Source organism: Antedon mediterranea, chromosome 2 (assembly GCF_964355755.1).
Source record: "Antedon mediterranea chromosome 2, ecAntMedi1.1, whole genome shotgun sequence".
Lineage (NCBI taxonomy): Eukaryota > Metazoa > Echinodermata > Crinoidea > Comatulida > Antedonidae > Antedon > Antedon mediterranea.
In genome coordinates this window covers 38,852,341-38,866,533 of record NC_092671.1, presented here as the reverse complement: position 1 = coordinate 38,866,533, position 14,193 = coordinate 38,852,341, and the positions used below count along the sequence as shown (strand labels likewise).

General features: G+C 30.9%; 1 protein-coding gene across 1 annotated transcript; it reads left to right on the top strand.

Moving 5' to 3' along the window:
- The first annotated feature begins 2,533 nt into the window (after positions 1-2,533).
- On the top strand, positions 2,534-13,271 carry LOC140039909 (WD repeat-containing protein 37-like). The gene is made up of 13 exons (XM_072085501.1): positions 2,534-2,707; positions 3,105-3,313; positions 5,502-5,609; positions 6,904-6,959; positions 7,178-7,313; positions 7,662-7,778; positions 8,286-8,362; positions 8,926-8,983; positions 9,445-9,621; positions 9,983-10,124; positions 10,375-10,509; positions 10,812-10,926; positions 11,562-13,271. Exons 2-13 carry the CDS (start codon positions 3,112-3,114, stop codon positions 11,682-11,684), a joined length of 1,446 nt encoding a protein of 481 aa, XP_071941602.1. The 5' UTR covers positions 2,534-2,707; positions 3,105-3,111; the 3' UTR covers positions 11,685-13,271.
- The last annotated feature ends 922 nt before the right edge of the window (positions 13,272-14,193 follow it).

Genomic DNA, 14,193 nt, shown 5'->3' with positions numbered 1-14,193 from the left:
TACTTATTGTGAAATAATATTGAAGAGAAATATCTCACTTAAATGTGATTGACCCGTGATTGGTGAATATGGCTACTGAAATATATCCTTAGAATTTTTCAAAATATGCTGCTGAATGATGAAAGTAATTGTAGAATGTTTAAAACTGACGATGACGTAGTATTTGTCATATCACACAACAGACACTTCAAACAATAAGGACTAAAATAGACATTAACCTTTTAAAGTATTAATAATCATCTTGGTATTTTGTCAATGCTAATACCCACAGCATTAAATTCTTTAATTAGACACCTGTTATGAGAGATAAAATAATAAATAAATGTTATAAAAAAAAGATGTAAGCATAATACTACAATGATGGTTGTGTGATTGGTGAATAAGGCCTAGAAGATCCTAGTAGAGTCTAGACTACAGTCATACTGAATAGTGTAAAGCTTTATTTGTCCATTATCATATAAAACTAGAAAGCCACTCCGAGAGTGCATACCTCCGCCTAATGTAAAATAATGCTGTTTGTGATTTAGGCTAATTTCACTGCAAGCATGTGTATGCGAGTTTGGTGTAATGGTTATGTAACAAGCCTTTCAATTAACAATAGCTTCAGTTGACTAACAATAGAACAGCAACACGAAAATCAAACGAGTGAATTTGAAAAGAAATAGGTTTTTAAAACTCGCATCAAAAAACGTCCACATTAAATCAAATTATGTTTTAAAATCACAAATTATAACTCTTGCCTCTTGTACAAAAATGAAGTTTTTTGGACAAGTAGTTCTCGAGAAAATGCAATTTCAGTTTACTTGTTACTTTAAGACTGCTCGCCGGCTTTTGAAAAATTCTGTCCTATCTTTTAACACTAGCAGGTCTGAACAGTATACTCAAAATATGGTCCAGAATTGGGACCATGATCCCAAATGGTCCCTAAATTTAATGGTCCTTGACCACATATCTGTATATTTATTTTAGTAAAGATCTTGTAATTACTTTTTGAGTAATCCTGCAAACAAACAAACACATACATATACCTCCTTGGCGGAGGTAAACAACAGCCGAAATTCTTCTTAAAGATTGGCAAATATATTAGTACAATTAAAAACAGATATATATAAAATATAAGAAAAAAAAATTGAAAAATAAAATACACACACATTATTGCTCAAATCTTAAGTTTAAAAAGTATACACAATTTGGAAGTTAAAATACGATAAAATGCTTAAAAAGTTGTAGTTTAAAAGGTTTTATTTACATATTTTACAGTTTTTATCGATGGTGATGTGAGTTAATGATATGGATGGCATTTGCAACAAAGGCATATCATGTTCTGTTTGTCTTAGTTATTGGAGGAATTAACCCTTAACTATAATGACATTACTGTTAATAAACTCGAACCTACTCTTTGGAGTGAATGCTCCACAACACATTGCTTTGCTGTGTCACCTAGTAAATTAATGTTACTAAATATAGACAGAGGGCTATGTAAAAACGTCTCGTCATACTGGCTATCTGTTAATAGGTACCGTAATACTAAATGATTCGGAACATGAATTTTAGAAGAAATAATTGTTTAGTGTGCATAATCAATGATATATCCGAGCTTAAAACATATAAGTACGGACTGAAATTGGTGTTGTGAGCATGCTCTATTGGTCAAAGACCTTTAGGGTGTTTTGATACCGTTGGTTTAGGATGAGCTGTGTTATCACACAGTCAACTTCAATATTTAATGCCTTCAGTGCTGTGCTTCGCTTTATGATTTATTTCTAGCCGATAATTTCTTCACAGTTTTTTTAATGTATTGACATTTTTTTTGGATAATATAATTCAAATTTGTAATAATTATATTGGTAATTTAAATAGACATAAAAAATATAAATTTTAGAATTTAGAAATAATAGGAGGCAACTGTGATGTTGATAATAAATCCATAAAATAGGTCAGGGGTCATCAAGGGCATACAATTCAAGATCATAACCAGATCAAATGGCAAAAGAATGGAGTTTATGGTATGCAATTAATTGATTTCCAGCTATGATATAAATCTAATAATTAACTACCATATTAATGTTGGTGATTGGAATAATAACGATATCGGTTTGTACTCAATACTGTAGTGGGTGGGGAGGGGGGGGGGGGGGCGGTTGGAACAAAATTCCATCAGTCAAAGATTATGTTATATAATTATAATTGTGTGCAGAGTAAATGGAAGATGGACGGTATATGACACTGACAGAGAACAAGATGTGTATACTGTAGAAGTATCTATTCCTGTATCTCATATGTATTTTAATCAAAGAACTCGAAGATCCCAATTATTGGGAAAGCAAAATAAATTATTATTATTTATTAGAGACATTTCACTGATAATAATTGTTAGTACTGTATATTATTAGTTTTAATATTTTGTTTATCTATTTCGTATAGAGGGCAGCACACTCGTTTTCTAGTGTTTCAGAAAAACAATTATCACAAAAAAAAGTTAATGAGGTTTAGAATCGTTGAGGGAGCCATCTTTATCTAGAAAAACAAGGTTATGGTTGTTTTTTTGTGATATGACACACGACGATTTCATCTTCATCAAATCTATTTATTTATGATGGATGATGATGGAACAAGATCGTGATAAGTTGATTTAGGAACAGCACCTTTTCATATTCTTTTGTTTGATATAAATATTATATTCTAATCGTATTGCGTTTTGCGGCAGGCAAGTATCATTTTCTGCGGTTGTAACCCTTTTAAAGCTAGGCTAGGCTGCAGGCATATAGAGGGTGACCGCATAGAGACCTCCCTCTCATCAGTTCTAGGCACTAGCTAGGCTAGGCCTCCTAGTAAATCACAACATTTCAGTGTAGATAGGGCAGAAATGGAAATGTAGTTTTTTGCTAGACCACTATTGTTTTGGGGAAGTCTGTCAACTAAGTGTAAATCTATCTTTAATATTTATTAAGAATTATTAGACGTTATTATTAATTCCAGTGAGAGAAATTTGTTTTTTTATTTTTAAACAACCACAATGACAAAACAGATTCAGGCCTAGGTCTATATACTAATTTTTAGTCATTCAGACTTTCATTTTATTTAATAAACTTTAATTTCAACAGATTCGAAATGCCTACTGAAGGGAGCATGAAAAAGGCTAGCAAACAGCGGCTTTCAATCCGGCGTTCACACAGCTCCAGAGACGGAGGACTTCGACATCGTGTCTATGAAAATGACAGCATTCTACCAATTGAAATTCGCTCAAGACTTCAGAAGTTGTTCGAGCAAATCGAGCATGAATTTGAGGGGGTTTATGCAGAAAATTTAGCATGTAAGTTGTTGAAGAAAGGAATATTTGTCTGGTTGACTCTAAAAGATGTCCTTGTTGACTTGTTGGGCTCGTATTGAAATATATATTTATACTGGGTAACCTCTTCAGTCAAAGACTGGTCTCACAGGGGTCCCAGTTGTTGATCAGTGGCTGTGATGTACTAGTACACCGAGGTAACCCCCTACTCGTCTCGAAAGATGTACTAGGTTCTTTAAAGTGCACACAAGCTAGATGTGTACACTGGACCTACGGTTTATAGTCCTTATCCGAGAAGACTCGTTCTACCACCAGAACCATGGAGTGAGTGAGCCTCGAACCCCTGCCGATGTTATGGCTACGTAATTACGGTTCCACTGTCTTAACCGCTCGGCCTCTCACTCACTCTTCACTGTATTTAGAGGGTGGTATTAATTAAATGCGTTTGTTAAAGAGAGTCCTACTCTAAAGCTTTGTCTACACTATCAAACTAGTTGAGATGTGCCCAAATAATGGTAGTGATATGCTTAAATATGGCAGTGGTATGACATCATCATGTCCATATATGGGCACATCACATTTTCACCACCACCATGGGTCAGGAGGGTTATTGTTATTTCATTTACTGCATCAAATATGACACTAAGTAAGTTTTAAAAATGTACTGTTCTGAATTTTTTTTTTTTTCCTAATATTTAATTATTAATCTAATTTTAAAGAGATACATCGGCTATTTTCTTGTTCCCATTACTTTGATGTTGCCCAGTTCATTCTCTAGTTTTGTTTCCTCAAATAATTCTTATGTGTTGGATTGAGAATTCACTCCCCCCACAAATTAAACACTGCTCTTCTGTTGCCTTATTTAAAAAATTGCTCAAAACTCATTTTTTCGACCACTAACATGCCCAGCGCCTTTGATTTTGTGCCTCGGTCTTTGAATTGACGCTTTATAAATTTTGATATAATAATAATAATAATAATAATAATACAGCATTAACAGGCTCAATTATTTCTCAGTGATGAGTTTCCTTACTGTATCTTTGCACAATACTGTAATTTAAAATAAACATCTTCACCCTTTTCTGTTTAGATACTGACATAGTATAATATAAATTTTAAAAAAATAATATTGGCAACTAATCCTCATTATTTATGAGTGCTTTAAATAATTCTCTAAAACACATTACGCCATAAGTTATTCTTGATAAGGTGCCTATCTATGCAGTTTTGCAAAATGGTTTTTGATTATTAATGACAAATTATCGGTCTCCAATATTCTTCCAAGTGATGATGCACTCAATAATCACTCCATTATGGTTATTGATTTATTTGTTTTTAGTCGGATGATTTTTTAGAAACATTTTTAAATCCTGAAAAATATGATTGTGATTTTTACAATATGGTCATAATTGCAAATAAGCAGTGAACCTTAGCGTGGTAATATTTGTGTATAAGTAGAGTGAGTTAATGGCAAAATTCTAAAATAAAAATACATGTTTTGATGTATCAGTAATGTTAAATAAGCACATGCTCAGAATGTATGCACAACATATACCTCAATAATACAATATCAAGGGTAACTTCAAATTATAATAATATTCGTTCTTATATAGTGTTTTTTGCTTCTAAGTGCGTCACATTATTACCCGGTCTCGATATTTCTTTTTGTACATAAGTTGGGCACACCTTGTGTAAAACATAGCCGAACTACTTCCTAAATATAACTAAACCGCACCCCAGTCATTTTTTGGATTAAACACGTATGGAAAGATACTACAACTAGTTAATCAGTGCAAAGTTGTGTCTTGATCTACCCATTTTCAAGAACACATCGTAATATCAAATATAAGCACATGCTCAAATCGTAAGCACATACAGTACATCTAAAATGTAAAGTAGACATCCTAATGTTATAATACAGATATATGATGTGTACATACTAATGTTTTATTTCAATGTGCAAAGTCTAAAGCTTTGTTTACAGTACACTATCAAACTAGTTTGACAAAAAAAGTGTGATGTGTCCAAATAGTAGTAGTAGTGATATCCCCAAATATGGTAGTGATATGACATCATCATGTCCATATACGGGCACATCACATTGTTTTGTCACATAAAGTTTGATACTGTAGACAGAGCTTTACAGACATTAGTTTATTAATTGTTTTATAAGAAGATTTTTTTTTAAACGATTTTGTTTGTTTTGTTACAGTGCAAGATAAAGTTGAAGCATTGACTGAGAAACTAGAGGCTGCTCAGCTTGGACGTACAGACGGTGTCAGTACTGACGTGGATGGTAACACTAAGGTTAAGTCCAAAGGTACTGTAACTTGTTTGTTTTACAGCCCCATTCTGTATACAGTACCTTTTATTAAGCAAGATCTAGAAGCATAAGTATTTTCCTGTATGATTGATAAATCATATTTGTTACCAGTGGAGTTACAGAAGAAATATCAAACACTTTAACCAAAATCCATATACAGTATATATATTTTTAATTATTAAATCCAAAAGGAAAATTACTGAAAAAAATGATTAAAGATATATTGTCCCCCTGAAAAATAATTTTTTTTAAACTTTTTGTTGAATAAGTCATTTTAATGTCACATAATAGTTATTCACTTTGACCAAAAAGTGGATGGAAAAGAAATTTACCTAAAAAAATGTAAATTTAATTTTAAAGCAAAAAATAATGGTTTTTGGTTAATATTAACCGTTTGTCTTTTTATAAACTGTGAAATAATTATTTGTGGGGTTTTTTTTTTACAGAAGTGAATAACTTTATTAAAACTGCTGATTTATTAATCTTCATTTTTCATGTTTTTGGGGGACAATATTTTTAAATAATTATTTATATTTTATAATTAATTTGATTTGATTGTTTAAATATTAATAGTATGCAAACAGCATACTGGTCCCAGTATCTGAAACATCATAAACTCACATGATGTTAAGTTATTGTTATCTCTCTAAAGTTTACAGAAACAAATTGCATACACAATGGCCAACTATGTAAACATTTCAATAGTCTGTACTAACAATTAAACTTGTTTTTATTATAATCGTGTCTCCTAAATATTATATTTAATACATTTTGATTGATTGTAGCAATAGTGGATCACTGACTGACCTAGCTCATATATTTCATTCTCTAATCGATTTCTTGTGTAGGACAATTTCTACATGTTTATAATAAAAATTGTTTGTGTACATAATATATTTATTAATATTACATTATAACGCTGTATTGATTTTCATGATATTAATTTTGATAGCACTAACATGCAATCTGTTGCGTAGTGTATTCTATTACAACATGTTAAATTATAAATTACATATTGAATGTTTAGGTTCTGATTAAATTTTGTTATTGAAATCAATGGTAAATGCCAAATTATATTAAAATTTAATGATTTATTCTAGACTGTTAAATTAAATCTTTGATTGATACACTTTAAGTAGGTGTTGTCATTCATGCAGTAACATTATTAAATATTAGCCTGTAGTGTTGGCAGGTCTGATTGATAGATTAATAATTTAGGTCCAAAGTTAAATGTTGTTATTCAAATGTTTGTGTGTTGTGTTCAACAATGTTCTTATTTTATATTTTTCAGCATCCAATCAGATTAGTCAATTAATTCGTCCTAAATCGAGGGTTGCGTCTGGAAAGGTAACTAAACTTGTAAATCACCTGTTATGCTACTGACCTAGATATCACCATAGAAACCAGATTAAAAATCACTAGATTAAACCATTTCTAATTCTTTTTTTGTTGTTGTTTATTAATAGTAACAGTATGTATGAATTTAGGATTAAACTTGTTATGAAATTGTTGAAATAATATGTGAGTTTTGGAATAAATTTTGATAAATATATTCTTGTTTGTAGAATGTATTTAGCTTCAAAGGTCCAAGTAGTACGTCATTAGGTCAACTTGTAAGGTCATACAAAGGTCACCAAGATGGGGTATGGGAGGTGAGCGTGTCAAAGGGGGAGAATCCAGTTCTTGGAACAGCCTCGGCCGGTAGGTAGTTTAGGTTTCTTCTTTTTTTTATATTTCATTAAATTGTTTGAATATAAACATCTATAGAATAAAACACATTAATTTGTTCATTTTATTACAGACGTGTAAACAGAATAGAAAACATTATTTTTAATTTAAATTACCTCATCCATATCAATTTAATATTCTTGCAGTGTATTGCAGTTATAAATTGAACAAATATACGAATGAAATATATAATGAAAACTGACTTACTGACAATACAATTATTATCTTTGGTGTCTTTACACTTTTTTTGTATAATAATTTTAAAACTACATATATATATAGTACTGTATAAAAAATGTCTATATTAATATTTCCTATTAGATCGGTCAGCTCGCCTGTGGAGTATAGAAACGGGAACATGTTTGTTGCAATATGTTGGCCATAGTGGATCTGTAAATTCAATACGGTTTCATCCTAAAGAACCACTTGTCCTAACAGGTACGTAGGTGGTCAATATAGATATCATTAGTGGTCAGCTGTGTCCAGTGTTTGACCAACAACAGTATCACTGCTCAGACCTAATTTAGAAGTTAATTAATTAATCTGGGGTTAATCTTTTTCTTAAGAAGTAGTTTGTAAGTATAACAGATGACATATTGTCCCAGAAGCACCAAAAATGAATAGTACATGAGAAGCATACCAAGTTTTGGAGATATACTGTAGAGTGCTATCTCTACTACATTATGCTAAATATTGCATTTTAGTTATTGGCTGTGCTTCTTCTGTTGTTTAAAATATTAATTCATTCATCAGTGGAAAATTTAATTATACTTTATTTTAATTTATATTCATTTGCATATAAAATAAACAAATCAATTATGTTTGCTCTGAGCATGGACCTATAAATTATTTATAGGTCCATGCTCTGAGATACAAAAACAGATACAAACAAAAACAAAAAAACAAGTATAAATTCAGCACATGCTGATCTCCTTTTGTTTATAGCTTCTGGTGATAGCACAGCTCATGTATGGAAGTCTACAGTTAGCCTACCTGTTGCATCTCAAATATCAGAAGGAAATGTAAATATACCCAAGTAATCATTTTTTCTATGAACTAGGTGTTCTAGTTCTCTCATGTTACCTTTATTTATTATGTTCATTTCATTGCTATGTATTAATAATAATATAATATCTTGGATTTATATAGCGCCTAGTGTTATGAAACCTCTAAGCGCTGAACATTATTACCCCAGTCATTTTTTGGGATCAAACACATATGGAAACATACTCCCATAATGCAGCTAGTAATCTAAGTAAGACAAAGTTGTGTCTTGATCTAACCAGGTTCCCATTTATACACCTGGCTGGAGAGAGGCAAACGTAAGTAAAGTGTCTTGCCTAAGGGATACAAGCAATGGAGAGAGAGTTGGATTCAAACCCTCGAATTTCACGATCGGTAGTCGAACGTCCAACACACTGCGCCACATGCCCTTACAAAAATTTAAAAAGTATTTCTATTGCCATTGTTCTGTATACAATGTATTTATTAGTATGGGACAAACCCTTGATTAGCAAAAGCAATTTTTCTTTTCTCCAATCTGCCATTGGTGAATAAAGAATAATAATAACACATTTGTTTACAGAGGTCAAATCCATCGAGTGGAGATGACCTGGATGGGTCAGATAAAGAAGACCAAGATGGTATGTTATTATTCCGCAACAACTTATGATTTTGATGGACTTTATTTATATTCAATTGGTTTTCTTCTGGTCATGTTATAATAATTATTTAGAATGTGAGGTGGGTGGGGTGGTATTTTATTCTTTGTTTTATTGTTTTTGTATTGTTGTTTGTTTTAAATCATTTTGTAATTTTACTGTGATTTTGGGCTGGGCCCTCTGAGTTATTTTTACTAAAGAGGATACCCAATATAAAGAATTAAAAAAATGCACAGCAGTTTTATACTGTACCTTTAATTGATGCTTGCCTCTTTCTTATTACTACTGCAGTAAGTAGGTATATATAGGTACTGTACTACAGTACCTGAAGATGAAGATCGAGGCATTTCACATGAACCAGGCTGTAATATTAAATGTTTCGTTTTCCCGTCTCCATTTGACCGCTGTTGGAAGTAAATAATGTGAATAATTTCATATTTTAGGTGACAGTGAGAACATCATATATGTAAAGACAGCGCAGTGTGTCATCGGAGAGCACACTGGGGTTGTCATTGCAGCGGACTGGATAGCGGGAGGCAAACAGATCGTAACTGCATCATGGGATAGGTCAGCTAATATTTATGATGTTGAAAAATCAACCACAATACAATCACTAACAGGTAAATGTTAAAATCGTTTGAACCTCAAGAAAAGTTAAATTTTTTGAGTTATTATTTGTTATTTTTTATTGTTTATTTATACTGGGTGGCCTCCTCAGTTATGATCAGTGGCTGTGATGTATTTGTACACCGGAGTAACTCCCTACTTGTCTCGAAAGATCTACTAGGTTCTTAAAAGTGCACATGAGCTGGACCTATCAGAGAAGACTCGTTCTACCACAAGAACCATGAAGCGAGTGAGCCTCGAACCCTCTCCGATGTTTTGGCTATGTAATTACGTTTCCACTGTCTTAACCGCTCGACCACTTGCAAGTTTCCAGTTTTTTTATTTACAGATTTGTTATTAAATGATTGTTTTCAGGCCATGATCAAGACCTCACTCATTGTTCAACTCATCCAAGTCAGAGACTGGTCGTTACCTCGTCAACGGACACAACATTCCGATTGTGGGACTTTAGAGATCGCAGCATTCACTCTGTCAACGTGTTCCAAGGCCATACAGAGTGGGTTTTATTTGAATTTATTAATAAATTTACTTTTGCCATAAATTCAGTCATTAATTGAAATAGTTCAATATGGAATATGGTAGTGATATGATATCATCATGTCCATATATAGGCATATCACATTTTTTTGTCACATAAAGTTTGATATTACAGACAGAGCTTAAGACATTCCATTGCTTTGATAATTAAAACTTTTAGACCTATTAAGCATATTGCTAAAAATAATAAAATGCTTGTTTCTGTTCAGCGCTGTTACTTCAGCATCGTTTGCTCCAAATGATAAAGTAGTAAGTGGATCAGATGATAGATCTGTAAAAGTGTGGGATTTGAAAAATATGAGGACACCAATTGCCATGATAAGAACAGACTCTGCTGTCAATAAGTAAGTACTCACCATAGAGGTATAATTAAAATTCTAGAGAGGTATTGTATTGTACATTGGAGTTCACTCTCTAGCCAATTTTATAACGTCTTTGCTTGTCAATAAGTAAGTACTCATAGAGATGATAATTAAAAATTCTAGAGAGATAAATTGCTTTTTATGCTGTGATTGTGCATTGGAGTTCACTCTCTAGCCAATTAATATAACCTCTTTGCTTCTAACTCAGATCTTCTACATTAAGTATCAAAGTACAAAGTGTGTGTACAAATTGTATTTATTTTTTATTTCACGTTTTTTCTTAGATTATCAATTTCACCTACGAGTCATGTGATAGCAATTCCCCATGACAACCGACACATCCGATTGTACGATTTAAACGGCGTAAGGATTGGACGATTACCAAGAAGTAATAGACAGGTACAAGTATAATATCGCATTATGGCGTGCATAACCTTAGAGGTTAATGTTGTTCCCATACAGAGTTCAATCATATTCAAACTATAAAAGCACATTCTAGAGAATTACCTTCCATAAATAAAGTTTAAAGATATATTGTCCCCCTGAAAATAGATTATTTAAAAATATTTTTGTTGATTATGCCATTTTAATGTCGTGGAATAATTATTCACTTTGACCAAAAATTGAATCGAAAAAAAAAAATATTTACCCAAGAAACTGTAATTTAAAGCAAAAAAAAGTCAAATTATCTGTCAGACAATGGTCTTTGGTTAACAATAAAGATATATTGTCCCCCCTCAATTTTTTTTTTTTTTAATATGCCATTATAATGTCATATAATAGTTATTCACTTTTATTTGACCAAAAACTGGATTGAGAAAATACATCTTTAAACATTTTGTTTGTCTTTTTATAAGTGAAATAATTAATTTTTAATTTTTTTTCTTACAGAAGTGAATAATTTCATTAACACTGCAAAATGGCCTATTCAGAGTCTGATATAAATATTTATTTTTCATAACAATACATCTTTAAGATGATTACCCTCTATAATAAATTTGTTAATATATATTGTATGCTTTTGTCCACTGTAGGGTCATCACCGTATGGTGTCTTGTACAGCTTGGAATGAGGAAACATCTAACATAAACCTGTTTACATGTGGATTTGATAGACAAGTGTTAGGCTGGCATTTTAACCTACCAACGGACAAGTAGATTAAAATTATCCTATAAATAAAAACTATTCCTAATTTGGGTGCATTTTCTTTGTAATTTAGTTTTAGGGACGTTTATCTGTGTATTCTATGCGTTTCTTTCCAAAAATATACATTTATTTCTTCCTAGGCTTTGTAACCAATAAATTTAAACAAATGGTTTTGTATCAGCGGCACATGAATAATGCTAAAATGTTAAATGTTTTTGAGTGCTGTGTTTACTTTGAAACGGATTGCTACAATAAATATAACTTTGGCGATATTTGACCTCAATATTTGACCTCAATATTTGACCTTAATGTCTGACCTCAATCATGTTTATGGGCAGCACACTAAAAATTGTTTACAATGTAATTTAATGATGAATGTTTGTCTTTTAAAATGGTTTACTGATGTGACAATGGATTGATTTGTTTTCATATCATATTTTGTAATTCCAGCAATTTGATACCTAATGTACATAAATGATATAAAATTTAATTGAATGTTCTCTCCTTTGTATTTATGCACAATACCAGATACATGGTCCAGTCTGTCAAAGACACTGCTCTCCTTTTGGCCCTGGGTACAACATAATATTAATTACCGAGTAGTACAGTAGTACATACATAATTAATATTTTATTACAAATTACTGATTTTGTTTTATAGATTAGTAAAATTTTTATTTTTAATTATTTACATACAGTAATTACGTCTTATTTTATTAATAGTATGTTCAGACATATATTATTATATATGTCTCTGAGATGTTTTATAATTCTTGCCACAATATATTATTAAATATATTACTATTAAGATCTGTAGTGTCTACACTATCCAACTAGTTTGACAAAAAAAGTGTGATGTGCCCAAATATGGTAGTGATTCTTAAATATGGTAGTGATATGACATCATGTCCATGTATGGGCACATCATATTTTGTTGTCGCATAAAGTTTGATATTATACACAAGGCTTTAGAATAACTAATAAGTATAATCCAAATTATTAATTTAATTTTTTTTTTGAGGAGGGGGATATTTGTTATGCAAAGTACAATATGATAAAGGTTACTTTTTAATTTTTCTTCCTATAAATTGTTTCGATAATGTTTTTGATACCATTGTAGATTACAGTATTTTACAATTTTCATTTTTTATCCATTTTTGTTATTAATTATTAAAGATATATTGTCCTCCTAAAAACATTTTTTTTTTAATATGCCATTTTAATTTTACATAATAGTTATTCACTTTGACCAAAAAATAGATAAAAAAAAACAAATTATTATAACTGAATAAAATGTAATATAAAGAAAAAAATTCTGGTTTTTGGTTGAAATTACACGTTTATTTTGTCTGTTTATAAGTGAAATAATTATTTTTGGGTTTTTTTTATTACAGAAGTGAATAACTGTATTAAAACTGCAAAATGGCCTATTTAAAGTCTGATTTTATTAATCTTCATTTTTCATGGTTTTGGGGGACAATACATCTTTAATATTAAAATGTGCAAAAGGTGCAGATATTTAAAATGAATACTTTTATAATATATTTTGTTTCAAATATTTGGTTCAAATTAAAATGTTAAATCTTTGAATAAAGTGCAATGACCTATAATTATGGTTATTTTTAGACCTGAGTTTAAAAAATTGCAATTGTTTCCTTTGTGTTTTTTTTTCATATCAATCAATCAATTTTCCAAAATCAAATTAAAAACATACAAATATTTGCTTGCAAGCGCACAACACATGACACAAAGTTCAACCAACTGCTTTAAAGTTTGTAAATCTATACACTGAAATTGGGGTAGTTTAAGGAAGCTATCACAATTCGAGTGGCATGATGCAATACATGCTGACATTAATATTACTTTGTTTCTCACGGTGCAAAATTGCCATCAACTTAATTACTTCTTGGTGAAATAATTTTATTTTTTTTTCAATTGAAATTTGATATTCATTTATAATCTCAATGTAATTCCAACCCACAATAAACAACCTACAATATAGAAAATAAAATACTAAAATTCTACTAGGCCTTAACTATCAGTGTAAAATATCTTTTATCTTTTATGTTTGATGGTGAATAACAATATGAAAATTCAAAGCTTATAAACTGATAATTCCTACAAAAATAACTGTTTCTCAGTAATTTTCAACATGGGCACACTGGAAAAATAACTGGATTAAATAAACATCACGTTCAATGGCAAAAAAAGTTGTTTTTTAAATTTTTCTTTTACATCAAGCATGAAAAATACATAGACCACTACGTTTATTTATAAGACGGTTTATTATATTATGTATTTATAAAAGATTTTGGTAGAAAAAAAAATAGTGAAACGCATGCAAATGAGATATCACTGAGAGGAAACGAAGAAAACAATTGGATAATCTATCTGTCAATGCCAAACGTAAGTTTGTATACACTAGTAGTATAATCACATGGCTTCGGTTAGAGGTCTTTAAACCAATATCCAATGGGATCCATTCACACATATAAGACCCTCTTTACAATTGGCCGATTGA

What these genes read in the sequence shown, in the direction of transcription:
- LOC140039909 (XM_072085501.1), top strand. Translation starts at nt 3,112, where the DNA reads ATGCCTACTGAAGGGAGCATGAAAAAGGCTAGCAAACAGCGGCTTTCA. An exon ending in AGATAAAGAAGACCAAGATG is followed by an intron (nt 8,984 to 9,444) that starts GTATGTTATTAT and finishes TTCATATTTTAG; the next exon opens with GTGACAGTGAGAACATCATA. An exon ending in ACAGACTCTGCTGTCAATAA is followed by an intron (nt 10,510 to 10,811) that starts GTAAGTACTCAC and finishes GTTTTTTCTTAG; the next exon opens with ATTATCAATTTCACCTACGA.